At 50.5% G+C, this 16,096-nt stretch overlaps 1 protein-coding gene across 5 annotated transcripts in view; it reads right to left on the bottom strand.

The window, feature by feature from the left end:
* Positions 1 to 1,314: 1,314 nt before the first annotated feature.
* Positions 1,315 to 16,096, bottom strand: part of Ccn4 (cellular communication network factor 4) — a 28,303-nt gene continuing 13,521 nt past the window's right edge. For 3 of the 5 annotated variants that reach the window (XM_040730475.1, XM_040730473.1, XM_040730478.1), the window contains 4 exons: positions 10,457 to 10,717; positions 7,573 to 7,665; positions 7,133 to 7,326; positions 1,315 to 5,376 (listed from right to left, as the gene is read on the bottom strand). In XM_040730475.1, the coding sequence (XP_040586409.1) occupies positions 5,077 to 5,376; positions 7,133 to 7,326; positions 7,573 to 7,665; positions 10,457 to 10,717 (848 nt within the window). In that variant the 3' untranslated portion in view covers positions 1,315 to 5,076. The remainder of the gene's footprint in view (positions 5,377 to 7,132; positions 7,327 to 7,572; positions 7,666 to 10,456; positions 10,718 to 16,096) is intronic. The other 2 variants (XM_040730477.1, XM_040730474.1) reach the window with 2 other exon arrangements.

The raw sequence follows: 16,096 nt of genomic DNA, 5'->3' as shown, positions 1-16,096 counted from the left end.
ATCACCCTCCTTGTTTTTCTTCTAGGCAGTCTTTCATTAGTTTGGCCTTTGCTGATTCAAGCTGGCTAACTACCCAGGGAGTCCCAGGGATCCACCTGTCTCTGTTTCCCAAGCACCTGTCACCACGGTCAGATTTTTTGTTTCTCATGTGGGATCTGGGGGGAATCGAACCTAGGTCCCTTAGGCTTTGAGTTAAACATCATACTTTTATGCTGCCCCCTCTATTTAAAAGTGGAGCAAGCAAGGTGCACTCTGTTCTCATTTTGTGAATTCCCCAGCTGGGAGACTGAGCTGAGACATCCCAGCTGAGTGCTAATGGCGGAACTGTTTCCATGACAACTTGCAGCCAGCTTTATGCTCCCCTGCGCTCCTTTTGGCACTGAGGACAGTACGCAGTAGATACTCTTGTCATTTCACCCTGACATGCTCCAGACACTGTGCTATGCTGTCACAGCCCTGACTTCAAGGTACCCCACATCTAGTGAAGACTATAGCAAGCTACCAAACCAGTGACTAAGCATGCGAATGATGGAGTGGAGGCTAAAATCCTTCTGCTTATCTTTAAGCTTGGGTACATTGGCGACTCTAGCTGTTGCAAAACAGTTTTCTCCAAAGATCAAAGCTTGTTAAGACCGAAGAAGCTCTAAGACAGGCTTGTTAAGCCTCAAAAATTTATAAAGACAGGCTTGTTCTTAAGGAAAAAAAATCCCAAGAGTCAACTCAGGATACTCAAAAAGTCCCTAAAACAGACCAGCAACATAAGCCCTCAAGGCTGTGAAAATAGTAAGAACTACTAAGGAAACAAAGGCCAATTGAACTACCTAAAACAGAAGGATCAGCAGGGCTGTTTAAAGACAGATAGGCTGAGTTGCCCTAGAGAGACACTCTGACCTGTTGAGCAGCCTTCAAGTCATACCGTGAGCTGGGAAATTCCAGCTTCCCTTGCTGGGTGCGTTTTCTGTGGTGCAATGGCCCTTGATTTATATGTACTCCCGTGGTAACTTCCCATCTAGACTCCTGTAAGTAGCTCCAATAAAACGCCGAGGTTCACCAATGCAGACTTCAGTGCTATCCCGTTGGTCTACCCTGGGCTCCCTATCTAGGGTGAGGAGATGTTTCTTCATGTCTCTTCAGGAATAGTGTCTGAGTTTCAGAATCTATGTTTCCAGGCTCAAGCATTTAAGTTATTTTTTTATTCTCTCCTATCCAATATCTGGGACTTAATTTCTCCAGCCTGCACATTGGTGGAACATGCCCAGTCCTCTATCATGCCGCCTAACAACAGAAACTACAAGAAAAAAACAATCAAAGAAGTCACTTTTGCTGATGATTTATTGCTTTAAGGAGAAAAGCTGTAAACAAAGAATTTGAACAATGAAAACTCATCATAGTGAACAAACACATTCCCTATTACACAAATCAGGAGAAAAATGAGGTGTGGTAGACCGTGGCAGGCTGCCCAAGGGCTGTTTGTCCTCTGTTGGGAAATCTCAAGACATTTCTTTATGTGTATTCACTTACACAATGGCAATAGGAATATTTAAATACTCACAGTTTGAAAATAGACACACACACACACAGACACACACACACCCCTATACAGAAACACACAACTACCCATGGCCATTTCGGCTTCCCAGCCATTTAGGGCTGTCACTGCGGCTCCTCTGAGTCAAAATCAAGTCTCTAAAAAGAAACGACAGAAGACAACACCAGCCAGAGGTTGTAATCCCTCTCTGCAATCTCCACTCATGCACAGTCCAAAATTAATTAGGGTGATTACAGACAATCGTATCATTTGAAATTACTTTCTTTGATCAATCAATCACCCTCAACCTTAGAATTTCTGCACCGGGGTCTGTGAGCCACCACTTGTGACTCTGGAGCCTTTGGCTGAGGACAGGCAAGCAAGTGGTCTGAGTGACACGACAGACGTCATGGGTGTCACATGATCCTGGGCTTTGGAGCTTGTCTACTATGCCCTGTTTGGTAAGAACTTGAGCAAATCACTTAACTCCTGGAGACCTTGCTGTGTCAGCCTGGAAATGGGCAGTGGTAATGCCATAACTCGTGGGCTCACTGGAAGGATTAAGTGGGCTATGTCAGCGAAGCATGGAGTATCAGTCTTGGTTGATGCATATTCAGGGCTCTCCAAATGTTAATTGAAGGTTTAGTAAGTTGCTGGCTCATGAGCCCCAGATACTCTCTCTCTCTCTCTCTCTCTCTCTCTCTCTCTCTCTCTCTCTCTCTCTCTCTCTCTCAAACACACCCAAGAAATTCAGAAATTCAGTCTTGGTGCCACAGTGAATTTCTTTGCAAAAGGTTAGCTCCCTCCCATTGCTGCATTTTCTTTGTGTCTAAGCACTGGGGGGGGGAGGTGTCTAAAGCCTTGCTTTTGCGTGACTCCAGTAACAGTTGCTTCGGTTCTGTCTAGCTCTCCTCTGGTGGTAGAGCAGGTAAGCGTAAGTTCCGAGCTTCAGAGTTTCTATTTATCAAATGGAGAAAGGTTGTGTACTGAACATAGCTCTGCTAATTGATAACCTGATAAAAATGCACCACTGTGCTTAGCACCAAATAAGCTATCAATAAATGGACTTTGGCTTTCTTAACTGTAATTGCTATCCTTCCCTTTCCTGGAAACAGGCCACACCACTACAGTCTGGTTTTGACTGCTCAGAAGAATTTCTTCCTATTGCATTCATTTCTTCTTCTCTGGGACTTCAGTTCTTGGTTCTAAAGCGGTTCTTCAGATCCCGATGCAGGCCAGGTCCATTTCTCAAAACCAGTGACAGCTGAGTCACTTTGGCCATAAGTCCTTCCTATTCCCACGGCTGACCACTCTGACTCCTCTACCGGAGCCTCCTTTGGTCAAAGATGCTCTGTTCAGTTCTCCCAAAGAAGGATGGATACTTGGTGAGACTCTAGCTTATGGAAGTTCTTTGAGAGCTAGATGTTAAAAATAGGCTTTTCCAATCAATCCACAAAAAAAAAAAACACCTTACACAAGTGATAATCCCCAGGAGTAACACATCTTTACATGAGAGCTCGTGTACACATAGGAACATACATTTATTCAAAGCACTAAGCCTCCTTTAATGGAGGATTCTCACTGGTAGGAAGAGATCCTGGAAAAAGGATGCTTCTAAGGAAACGTAGGAGTGTATACATAATGTGTTTTCTACCTAAAATACATCTCGAGCACTGCTTTTCGCCTTGCACAAGGCCAGGATTTTGGGAGCTTACCGGAAGGAGGGGAAATCACGAGTATAGTCCTCCCCCAGGCCTCTGTCCACCACCACACGCGTGGTGCTGGGCAAACAGAACCATCTTAGAAATTCATGCCGTGAGCTGGGAGGAGTCACCGGGAATTCACATGCCTTTTCCTGTCCCATTTAGTTTGGATGCTTAATACGCAAACACCCGCCTCTTATGGGAAAGGAGCTAGAGAGACAGCATTAAGAGGCCAGACTGAGAAGTTGCCCATTCAGCCTGCTTTCCTATCCTGACGTGTTTGGAAGGCCCAGCAGCAGAGAGGCAGTACGGATTACGAAGTTAATCTGTCTGGGGTGTGACTCTCCAGATGGGTGACTCCGGTTGAGTTTCTTCTTTGGGCTTCCATTTCACAGTTTCAAGGACAGAAATGATGGAGTAGACTCCTTGACGTTGTCACAAAGCTTCAATGCGCAAATGTGTGGCAAATATTGAGAGTAACGGGGAGCCCATAGGACATACCCATTAAAGGAATGATGACAGAAACTCTTACATTCTACTGCTAAACAATAGACTCATCACTTAGGAGAAATCTTTTTCTTCAACTTACAAACTCTTTGGGTTTTTTTTTATCTCGGTTGAATAGATTTCCATTTCTAAACAGCTGGTCAACTTCTATCTTCAGACTAGAAAACTGAGCCATTTTGCTCCGCAGCTACTTAAGCTATGAAATAGACCCCTAAAGCAAAAGAGATGTATCCCGAGCCCAGGGGTTATCTTGGCCTCACCACTCCTGCCAGAGGCCACCCAGGCCAGTGAAGGATGACCTACATATTTGTGTGACACAAATCCTGCTACATGCGGTCTGGACTTGAAAAGAACCTTCCAAGGTTCATGAGGGCATCTTCCCACCACCCAATGGTTCCAGGGTGTTTTTGAGACTACAGACAGGCTACCCCCACGTCCCTACCAACTCCCAGGAGCCCCAGGGCAAGGGAGGTCCAGGTGTTAGAAAGAGCTGGCTAATTGCCCTAAGAACTTGGTATGCAGCAGATTCAGCGAACTTATCAACTATGACTTGTGAGACTGGCTGGCCTTGTCCCATCTCTACAGGATGGACTGTGACTTGCCACCTACCAGCCAGAAATAAAATAAGAATAAATAAAATTTCTCAAATTACATTTCCAATCAACATGAACCCAACTGAGCCCTTCACGATGCAGGAAGAAGAGAAATGTGTCCTCAGTTATTCCCAGATTAATGGAAATGACTTTCTATTGCAAAGAAAAAATGGCACCACCGTCGACGTCACCTGGAAAATGTTCAGTGACCTCGTGGTACAGAGATCTTTGGAACGAGAGCACTTTTGGTGTGTTGTGGGCAGAAATGCCCATGATAGTATCGTTTAGCAAGGCCCAAACAATAGCTTATTCTTGTATCCCTGGTCCCATCCATCTGTCTGAGAGGACCCTGGTGTCACAAGTTTGGCATCTGATAAAAGAGTCTGTGATAGTGGCTTTTCAGTGGATTCTATCCCTTGTGCAGCCCCATCAGGATTTCTGACAACTTGAGCAGGCTCGGGCCAGACAGGCTGAGTCAGGCTTGGGATTCCTCTTGAACAGTCCAAAATGTGTTTTCTTTGGAGTGATATAGAATATCCCCAAGAAAGGATGCCTAGTCTGGGCCTGAGCAGCATCCTCCTGGGCCATCGGGATGGTCGGAGTAGCAACAGAGACCGAGAGTCAGGATCAGGGAATTCAGAATTGAGGAGGAAGGGGATGAGATAAGGCTCAACCGTGAAGTCCTGGGCCACAGAGGGCTGGCTGTTCTGCAAACATGGAGCTTTGCCCCGAGCCACACGACTACCTAATTGACAATCTCTGAAAAGTCAGGGTAAGATTCCAAGTCAGCAAAGATATCATTTGGATTCCTACAGCTCAGGTTGCAGAAGCAAGCGTTGATCCACAGGACCTGACGGGAGAAAGCCGGCCCCTCTGGACACTGGAAAGTGACACTGATGGTCTTGGACTTGTAGGGGACACAGCATCTGTTGTCAGTGCAGACTCCACAATACTTGGGTCGGTAGGTGCGTGTGCTGACGCAGCCTGCGAGAGTGAAGTTTGTGGGCTCCTCCGGCTGGTACACCGCCAGACACTTCTTCCCGGCCTTCGGGAAAGGAAAGGGGCCTTCCGTTAGTATGCTCCATTAGTATGCACGGCCCCTTGTCCCCTCCAAGCATCCGGTCCTCCCCTTCCCATGGCAAGCATCACCTTCGCTCCAGATTCGCAGCACCTTCGAGCAAGGAAGGACATCGGCAGACACAGCGAGGCCTGACCACACGGCACAGGTAAACCGCAGGCTGCGGAAGGGCGTTTCCATGCTGTGCTCAGATCTCACAGCCTGCAGTCTCCCTTCTCTCCTGCTGTTTTACCTTTCTGGCGTCCATGTCAATGTTGCCAGCGCAGGAAGCCTTGGACCTCGTTTAGCTAACCAAGCTTCCCAAGTAGCGAGTGGATGAGCTGGCATGGAACTCCATGACCAGGCAGGGCATTTTGCCCTCACCTGTCCCCTCTAATCCAATGCCTCTCTCTGTCTCTGTCTCTGTCTCTGTCTCTGTCTCTGTCTCTGTCTCTCCCTCTCTCTCTCTCACACACACACACTATTATCATGTAGCATTTTCAACAGCACTAACATTACTTAAATACAATTAGAGCCATCCACAAGGCCACAGGCTCCTTGACACTTGGGCCCTTTCTATAACTCACTAATATAATTGTGAAGCTGGCACACAGTAGGTACTTACTAAATGCCTTGAGCTAGTATTTCTTAGGGTATATTATCAGCACCACGTCAGAGCTGGGGGCAGAGCACATCCACAGTGGGTGGGAGCATGTAGCTTATCCAGTTGGGACAACCCAGCTAGGGTAGATGGTCATGGAGATAGGAGAGGAATCACGAACCTATGGTGAAGGGCCCAGCGTTGGGACAAGTTTTCTTAGAACAGATTAGGGCCCTAATTCTTATTTCTCCCCGTCTTAGGCCCCTCCCACCCCTACTTCCAATCGGAAGGCATTCAATGAGGACCCGATGGCACCCAGGGTTGGCATAGCAGAGGGAGAGAAGAAGAAAAGTATATGTCTGCCAAAGACAAGATGCTCTTAACAGGGAGCAAGCCCGTGCCTGGAGATGATGGTGGGAAGAGGGGTTCTCTTCTCTATTTATCCTTCTCTCGGCATCCAGAGAACCTACCCTGCTTCATTCATGGATCCAGGGATGAGCCCTGAGAAGTTTACTTTGTTAGATGTGATGTTGGGTGGGCCAGCACTAAGGTGTGAGTGAGGGGGGATTGAGTTAGACAAGGAAGACCATGCCTAAGTCCTAGGGCTGGACTCAGCCTTTTGCAGCTTCTCAGAGAGGTCCTTGAGGCTGCGCGAAGGAACTCAGAGATGACCACCAAGGTTAGACTCATGGGAAAGGGCCTGGAGTTTGACGGTAGCAGGAGACTTCTGAGAGCAGCAAACACTAACAGGAGAGGGGTGTTTGGCCCCGTGTGTTTCAAGTTCTAGCAATCTTCACACGTGCAGGCGGGTGCGGGATGCCGTGGGAATCAAAGTTGGTACAGGTCCCTCGGAATCACTACCGAAAGAACACGTTGGGTGGTTCCTGAATTCTCCCTGGAGTGACCTTGCTTCTGATAGGATGGGAACCACAAAGGCATCCATTGAGTGAAATCCATCGTGGGCCAGCCATGCAGTCACGTCAACCTAAATCACTTGCCCCGGGCCTGCCAGACAGACTTCGTTATTTCCATCTTATGAGTGACTCCCAACAAGTTCAGTGGCCAGGCTCGGAGCCAGCTGTAGCTACGCACACTCATCACGCCCACACCTGCCCAAGATGCCTATCCTTGCTTCGGACTTACCCTGATGTGTGAATGGATGTCCACGTCACAAGGCCGCAGGTTGCAGAGGCGACTTTCCTGCTCTGGCCAGCAGCGGGCATTGACGTTAGAGATCCGAGTTGAGATTCCTAGGCCACAGGTGGTTGAGCAAGGACTCCAGGGGCTAGTGTAAGCTATGCAGTTCCCGTGCGGTTGTTCCACTGTGCCCGAAGCTGCTGAAGAGGGACGCCAGAGTACCCATGAGTCTGAGACCCCCACAAGCTCCAACTGATCCCGCCATCACCATGCCCCAAGAGTTTAGGCTTCTCCTCAGAAAGAGGCAGAGACAAACAGATATGTGGAAGCCTAGGCAAAGACGCAGAGATAGACAGACAGAATCGGGCTGTTCCTCCCCACAGGGAGGCAGAAAAACCGCTTTCTAATTGGCAGGTGCACCCAGGGAGGGGAGACTGTATCCTTACCCTTAACATTTTTTTCTGACCAAGGAATGAAGTGTGAAATCATGAAAGGAAATCCGTCTTTAAAACCAGGTGGTCCCCAGGTCAAATTCTTTTCTGTAATGGTCGATATTGACTGTCAACTTGATAGGGGCTAGACTCACCTAGGAGACAGACCTCTGGGCATGTCTGGCAAGGGTTTTTAAGCCTGGGTTCAGTGACGTGAGAAGGCCTGCCTTAACTCTGGGCATGGGCTGGGCTTCCGTACCAATTAAAAGGACAAAATAAGCTGGGCACTAGCCTTCATCTCTCTCTGCTTCCAGACTGCATGCCATGTGACCAGATGGGGCCTCATTCTCCCGTTGCCTTTTGTACTGTTATTTTCACTAAAGCGAGATTTGTTTTTATATTTATGTTTATTTGTGTGTGTCTGTGAATGCACCGGAACTCTCTGGTTTAGTGAGTCCTAGTGCAACCCAGCTGGTACGGGCACCTGACTGAAGTCCCATCGGACTGACTGTCTGCTCTTGACTGGTCCCGCGACCATGCAGTTCCCTAACATCTGATGACTTCCTGCTTAGCCAGGGGTGAGCAGGAGAGAGTGGCGAGCCACGGGAGGGGGGAGACAGGCAGGTGGCAGGCAGGACGAAACAGCCAGCAGAAAGATGGGGCGGACACAGAGAGAAATCCCACGGAAACAGGAAATCGGATGAAAAGAAGGGGGTGGTGGAAGAATGGACAGGGAGAGGACAAGAGTGAACACAGGCAAGGTTATCGCGGAATGGGGGGAGGAAGAGACGAAAGCCCCCCAAGCAGACGAGGAATCTACTTAGGGCAGCACAGAGCCCTTCACTCAGGCTCCGGAGCTTGCAGATGCGCAGCAGACAGCGCTGGTGAGAGACGCTGACATCTGGAAGGGAGGAAGTGACAGAGGCATCCAAGGACAGAGGCAGACAGTCTGGGATGAGCTGGCTGGGCGCATGCAGTAAATTAGGAGGGAGGGATTTGCCTGGCAGGATGAGAGGATAAAAGGCTTTGGTTTCTGGGTCTCCTCCACACCGCTGCAGGGCCTGTGTCTGGGATGGCTAAGAACTGGGTCACTGGGTCACACACCATGAGCAGGCAGCCTCTGCCTCCCCTCCTCCACCCAAGGACTCTTGTGCAGACATGCTGGAGGGAGGCTTAGTGGGAGGAGCTGCCAAGCTGTCCCGAGCTACCAGAGACCAAGCCTTCCCTGACACTGGCTCTCATCCAAGCCACACCGTTTCTCCACATGGGTGGCTTTGTCCCCTAGACACATTTGCTAATGCCTGGAGGTGTTTCGGATGCTCATAACTTGGGAAAGCGCTGCTGTCATCTGAAAGGACTGGCTGGGATGCCGCCACGCCTAGAACAACGATGCTGAATGCTGACGGCACCAAGGCCAAGACGCCAGGCTGCATGAGCTGAGCAAACTCGTATACGTAGAATTTCTCAAAACATTAGCAAGCAGCCTCCTCTCCTTTGGGGCCACCTGCCTCAGAGGTGATTTTCTCCAGTGACACCCTCCTTCTGTGATCCACTGTGTCAGTCTCTCCCAGCTTCTCCTCACCCCCAACCTCCACCATCCCTTCATCTCTGCATAGTCCCTGGCCCTCTCTTGTCTACTCCTCAAAGGCTGGTCTCCCTAGACCGCTGCCCCAGGCTCCTCCGTCTCAGTGTGTGGTGTGGTATTCCCAGGCCACATCAACAGCCACAGGCTGCTGTAAGTAGAGCCTACCAACTGTGGGGGCCCCCCTCTGTGAGGCCGTCCTCACCGGACATTTTTCCTCCTTCACCATCCCCAAACTCAGCCTGCTCATCCCAGATAGAAAACCATCACCCTAACTACGCTCCTTCTCTTGTGTTCCCGGCCCAGGAGCCACTCTGGATTCCTTCCGCTACCCCATGCACAGCACAGATGCCGGGCTCTGCAGTGTACTCCAGTACTGCTTCTTACCCTTGTCCTGTCCTCCTCCTGCCCCTCTGCCCTCGTTCAAGTGCCTACCTGTGCCCTTATCCACCATCATCCATCTATCTGTCCTTTATCAACCCATCTATGATCCATCCATTCGTCTGTCCACCCATCCATCCATCCGTCCGTCCGTCCATCCATCCATCCATCCATCCATCCATCCATCCATCCATCCACTTCCCTTCCATTCTCCAACCATTTCTTCTCTATGCATCTGTCCATAATGCATGTCTTGATGGTGCAGTGCGTGTGTGCGCATGCACACACACACACACACACACACACACACACACGCACACACTCCCACACACACACACACACACACACACTCCCACTTATCATCTATCTGCTATCTACTCACTAATCTTTTCAGCCACCTTATAGCCAAAATCTATATGGCAATCTTTGCAAACGTGAGCTGGGTACTTTCCAATATCTGGCAAGCACACTGAGCTCCCGTAGGCAATGGTGAAAAAAAACATGTTCCTGTCCCCTCTCCCAGGGCCTCCTTCTCTCAGGCTTATCTAGGCAAAGCCGCATCTTTTCTCCTGATGATAGCAATGGAACGAGTTATCTGGAAGGCCCATCTACTCCCTCCTAAGCCCTGCCATCTGATCCTCTCTCAAGGTTCCTAACCACGCTCTGGGATACTTTAGTAAGATACCAGAGGACTACATGTGTCATACCAAGGTTTTATGCTGCGAACAGCCCATAAAGCAGGCAGTAAAGATGATATACCATTTGCATCTTACAGATGGGGAATTTGGGTTCGGATAGCACATCCCCAGGACCATATAACCGGCGAGTTGTAGAGTGGGTAATGAATGACCTGGGGGATTGATTTATTAGAAGGAAATCAGGACTCCAGGGACCCTGTGGTATCTGGAGACTCCACTTGTCCGTGCCCACACTTACCGAAGGCTCTGGTGTCCAGCAGCGCGGTCTGGCGTGGCCGCCTGGCATCATCTTCACATACCCACTGCTCGCAGCACTGGCCAGGCACTCGCACGCGCCGGGGCTGTCGGCACCAGAGGCGCGGGGGCCTGGGGCTCAAGCACAGCGGCGTGCAGCCCACCGTGCCATCAATGCAGGTGCAGTTGTACCTGCAGTTGGGCCGGAAGGACTCGCCGTTGGCGTAGCGCACGCCATCCAGGACGCAGCCCACGCCGACCACCTCTGCAAACACAGGGGTAGACATGTCAGGCCAGGAGGCGTGGGCTCTGTGCCAAGATACTTCTGGGCGGCGTTCCCTCAGTGTAAGATGCCACGCCAAGAAATCACTGTGTGAGGAAGAAGGGGCTGCCCCATGTATCAGCAGGCTGCACCCCAAGGGCAAAGAGTGGGACACAACAGGGAGAAAGGGTATGGGGAAGGCCTTTTATGGCATCAGGGGACAGCCACTGAGGACTCTGCCGGATGCTGGGTGGGAGGGTCCAGCACCCTAGTGCAGGAGCTCAGGAAATTGTCATCCCTACCCTGTCCCCAGCACCAGGCCTGGTACTGACAGATGTCCATCCAAGGGAGAAAGGCACACACCGGAAACCAGAGCCTAGGAGTGAAGGGGCTTGTCTCCCTCGGTGCGGACTGTGGAGTCTGGCAGGAGCTGAGAACCCAATGCGGGACAGAGTGACAATGGTCTGGTCCTCGAGGGTCTCACTATGAGGTAGAAAGATGGGCCAGTGGTCATCTGGAGTATCTGTTGAGGGTGGCAGACACTCATGACAAGTGTTGGGGGAAGAGGGAGTGGGTGGTGAATGTGGACCTCGCCGTAGGCTGAGGACAAGTAGACTCGGAAGATCCATGGACGTGAGAGGGCTTCCTGCCTGCCTTCCACAAAGACTAGGAGGAGCGGGAGGCGGCCCAGGTGTTGATGAAGTCTTCCAGGTAGGGAGGGCATCTACTGCAGGTGTGTGAGGGCTACAAGAAGGAGCAGGCCTTGTGGGGAAGGGAAGCAGAAAGAGAGAAACAAAAGACCAGATACACCTTCCTCTCATCTCAGGGGAACATCTACAACTGTGTCTAGAACTCGTCCCGGCACACAGTAGAATAAGAAACTTGAATGAATGAGGTGAATTACGTATTTCACATAGTAGACAATGGGCTGTTATTGACAATAGGCTGGAGAGGGCCACAAGATAGCACTGGGGATAGCACCCCAGTGACCCAGGCAGAGGGCGGTGGCTTCTCAGACCAAAGCAGTGAGAAAGTTCAGCTTCCAGACACATTTTCAAGGAGAGCTGCAGACTGTCGGGAGTCAAAGAAGACTTCCAGAGCTCTGTACTCCGGCCCAGAGAGCAAGATCTTCCATCCTCTCTGGAGGAGTCGGGACTGGGGCAGGCTGGCTTCAAGTCTTTGTTAGACATGAGATTTGCCCGGTGGAGTTGGCTATATAGGTAGGCCTGTGGGTTCAGGGGACTGCTGGGTCAGATTCTACCTTGGCGCTGTGTGCTCCTTGGGGATAGCATCTGGAACTATACATAGAGGGTCCTGGGACAGCCATAATCCTACAGAGGAGAGCAGTTAGGAGTCTGCTGTAGCTCTGTCCTGCCCCCTGGATTGGTGGTGGTGGTGGCTGGTCATAAGTGTCAGGCCATCTGGCAGGTGTGCATGCTGTCAGAACCAGGGATTCTGCCGTGGGTCTCACGGCATAATTTGTTCTGTAAGGAAACACATTGCCCCTTCCATTGTTATGTACAGCAAAACAGTCTCAGCCAGGTGACGTCAGAGTGCAAGCTGGCCAATGACCCGCAGGCTCGGGGCGTGTACATCTCGTGACTGCCATCATTTTCTGGACACCCAGGAAGCAGGAGCTGGCACGCATGGACACGGACTTCTGGTCCATGATCTCACTCAGGTCCCCCCATGATGACTTCGTCAGGAGAGCTTTGTCTACTTCATTAGGGACAGGGGAGGTCTGGGAGAGGGAGGGATTCGTGTGCTCCAATAACACGAGTGATGGAATGAGTGAATGACACAGCAGAGACACTAAACTCATAGCAGCCTCCTTCCTTCTACCTGACACCACAAAGGAGGGGGATGAGGGGAGAGGAAGGTCAGGCAGAGGAAGAGGATGCAAGGGGGCCCCTGAGCCTAGTCACCTGGCCTCTCCCTCAAACCCCAGGAAGGTGTGTATGTGTAACTGTGTATACGTGAGCGTGTACATGTGCATGCATGTGAATGTGCATCTTTATACATGCTAGTTTATATATGTGTTTGTTTACATGTGCATATGTGTAGGCAGATGTGTGCATGAGCGTGTGAGTCTCTACTTTTGTGTGTGTGTATGTGTGTGTGTGTGTGTAAAGATGTCAGTTCAGGGATCTGGAGTCCTTGGAAAAGCAATCCTTCCATCAGCTCAAAGGAACTCACAGAAAAACCTTTGAAAATGCTGATACCCAGGCTACATAACGTGAGACAGCCCTAGAAACTGTAGCAATGCTTTCTGCAGACTTGGTATTCTTTAAAGTCTCCCAGGAGTGTCCAGTGTGCAGCAAAGTTCAAGTACTATTGTGCCCAGAAAGTTCTCTCTCTGTAGGCTGACTAGCGGGGCAGCTGATAAACCTGTCCCACGTAGACCAAGGGAGGTCAGAGTGTGTGATGACCATGCGTTCCCCACCAGCAGAGGTCAGACTCCTCTTCGGGTACCATAAGCCTTTCTCCCTTCATGGGGGACTGGTTTTGGGCGAGGGGAAAGAGCCAGCTCTCCTGTGACCTCACTTGAAAGTTCAGGTGAGACATGGACAGCCTTCTTAGAGCTAAAAGGCTTGCGGCAGCAAAGCCACCATGCTCCTTCACCGGGACCGGCAAGCCCTCATCGTCTGTGGCTGGGGTAAGAACGAGGCTTGGGTCCCGTAGCCTCAACCTTCACGTTGTCCCGGGTTAGCGGGCTGATGCGATGGGTGGATAGAGGCACTCGCGTGCCAGGTCCCCCGACCTGCACTGGATTCCTACTGTATCTAAGCGTGTGGCAGCCTAACTTCCCACAGAGGCTCTCCCCCTTCATCACTATGTCCTTACTAAGGACAGTGAGGGTTAAGAGGTCTGGGAGTTTGTCTGACATCCCAGGAGTACTTAAGCAGTAGCAATGGAATTCCATCTTTGGCTGTCTAGTCCCAAGCACCGTGCTGTTTTCCAACCCCTCCTTTAGCAATGCAAGGTTGGGTGGTCCTGGAAGAAGACCTTCCCCTTACCGAGGATGACGGAGGACAGGGCTGAGATGATTTTTCAGACGTAAGCAAAAGCCACAGTTGCCACCCTCCTGTTTTCCCCTCCGTGCACCAGGTGGATCTACTGAAGACACTCAGCTGTGTGGCCCAAGCTGGAGGCAGAACAGGGACTGAAAGCCCAAGCCCATCTGCCTGGAAACACCACGTTCCCTTCGCCAGACCTTTTTGCCCTGGTGCCTCTTCTAGTTGCATCGGGGTGGTGTTTGGGCCTAAATAGCGGAACCTTCTGAAGCAGAGGGCACTGTGCCCACTGCCGTGTTTAAGTTGGCCTAGACACAACTTTAAACGTTTCTTTGAAGGTAGCTCTAGTGTTTACCAATCACACACGAGCCTAGATTCCTCCTGACAGCTGGGCAGTCCAGGCAAGACTAGACTCACTGTCCTGCTTGACCTCAGTGGCCCGGGAAGGTGACCACTGACAGCCCGAACTGGCGCTTACCGGCATGCCGACGTCTCTTCTGAGCTCCCCGGGACCTGTGTGGCAGCATTCTGATTGCTTGTTTTGCATTTGCCTTGCCTTAGCCTAATTCTCCACAAATCTCCAGACAGGTTTAGCCCAGCCTGGGGGCCACCGTGAGCTAAGCTGGCCGTGTGCTGACTTGATACCTGTCTGAGAGACTCTCTTTTCTCACCGCCTCTCTGCACTTTCAGGCCCTGCCGTGCTTCTTGTTTTGGGGAACTCATGGATCCTGACATTATGTCACGTTTCTGGGGAAATGCTTAGGGGTACACCAGTGAATTGTGTATATGTGTGCACATGTTTACGTGTGAAATGTGTGTGTGTGTGTGCAGGCATGGGCATGTGTGTGTACACAGTGCAACTGATGTGTGTCTGTGTGACTGCTTGTGGTGAGGCTCACGGGTAAGGATGCACCTGGATGAAAGAGTTAAGTGTTGGAGTCGGAAAGGTCAGAGCTCCGGGGGGGGGGGTCTCCTTTACTCAATTAACAGTGGGCTGGGACATTTTGAGTCCTTGCAATTCCTGCTTAAGTCTATCTATTTCAATGTCTGCAACTCCACATGGCCAGGGACGTCACAGGAAATGCAAAAATGTATTGAATCCTTCCTTAGGTCAGGGTGGTTTTTTTTTTGCCAAGCAAATGGACGGGAACCGCATCAAGGTTCCTGGTGGCAGGGAGCCGAGGGACTGTAGCATTGGGGGTGAGTCCTGCAATTGGAAGCTGTGAGGGTGGGGTGGGCATGGCGTGGTAACGGGGGAAGACAACCTCTGGGTCCATGAGACAATGTCCATAAGGGGGCAAGGCCTGGCGTGCAAGATCCCATTATGGGTTTGGAGATTAGTATAATCACCTTCCAAATGACCTCAAAGACAGCTGTTAGCCAGGAGAGGAAATATTGGCCGCACGTGTGGTCTCATGGGTGATCCCAGCACAGGGAAGCTGCCCAGGTCTCCCTGGGTGTTGGGAAAAGGCAGATGACTATTTCTGATGTCAGTCTTGAGCGCCAGCAAGCAGACATCACCTGTGACTCAAGGGTTTATTTAACCAGGGCCCGGCTGATATTCAGGAAACACAGTTTCAATCAGTGCACTGGGTAATTACGTGTAGGTTATGATGCCTGTCTTCTTTGAGCATGTTTCGTGGCATTAATAACACATTCCAGCAGGAGGAGATGAACAGGAGAGATGGGGGAAGCAGGAGTATGTACTTGGAAAGCCAAAGATACAAATGTAAACGAATTAAGAAACAGGACAAGACAAGAAAGAAAGTTGCCGCAGAGGAGCCAGGGGCGCAGACAGCGTTTACCGACTTGGGTTGTGTGCAGTCTTCTCAACAGTCCTCCCAGGAATCTGAGGTGTACGGCACAGAAGAGGTACCCTACTGTATATGAACAGATAGTGGGCTAAAGTTATGGAGGGCTCTTGATCCAGTACTAATGGGAGAAGAGTTCCCGTGTCTATGAGATGGTGAGGGACGTTTCAGGTGTGTTGGGCTGCTGCACATCATCCTGCTGGCTCGCAGTGTCATTTGGCAAGCGGTGCTCAGAGACTTCAGACTAAGGACACAGGCATGAGAGAGAAGCACGAAGCCTAGAAACATGGTCTCCAGGAGCAGTGCCGAGGACAGGGGACATGGGATGGAGCACATGAAGAATAAACAACAGCCTTCCTCCAAACACAAGGATGCTAGGCACACCAAAATCATCGAAGAAAAGCAACGGCAGTTAGAAACCCCAGCAAGAGCAGAAGGCACTACAGAAAGGGAGAATTCAAACGTGTATACTACTTAGGTTCCAGCGAACATAGTCAGAACATAAAAAAGTCATGATTATACAGATAAAAATCAGAACAAGGACATTTGGAAGATGA

The sequence above is a fragment of the Mesocricetus auratus genome, unplaced genomic scaffold (assembly GCF_017639785.1).
Source record: "Mesocricetus auratus isolate SY011 unplaced genomic scaffold, BCM_Maur_2.0 Super-Scaffold_100023, whole genome shotgun sequence".
Lineage (NCBI taxonomy): Eukaryota > Metazoa > Chordata > Mammalia > Rodentia > Cricetidae > Mesocricetus > Mesocricetus auratus.
Note: the sequence above shows the minus strand (reverse complement) of the source record. Positions and strands in the feature narration are given on the sequence as shown.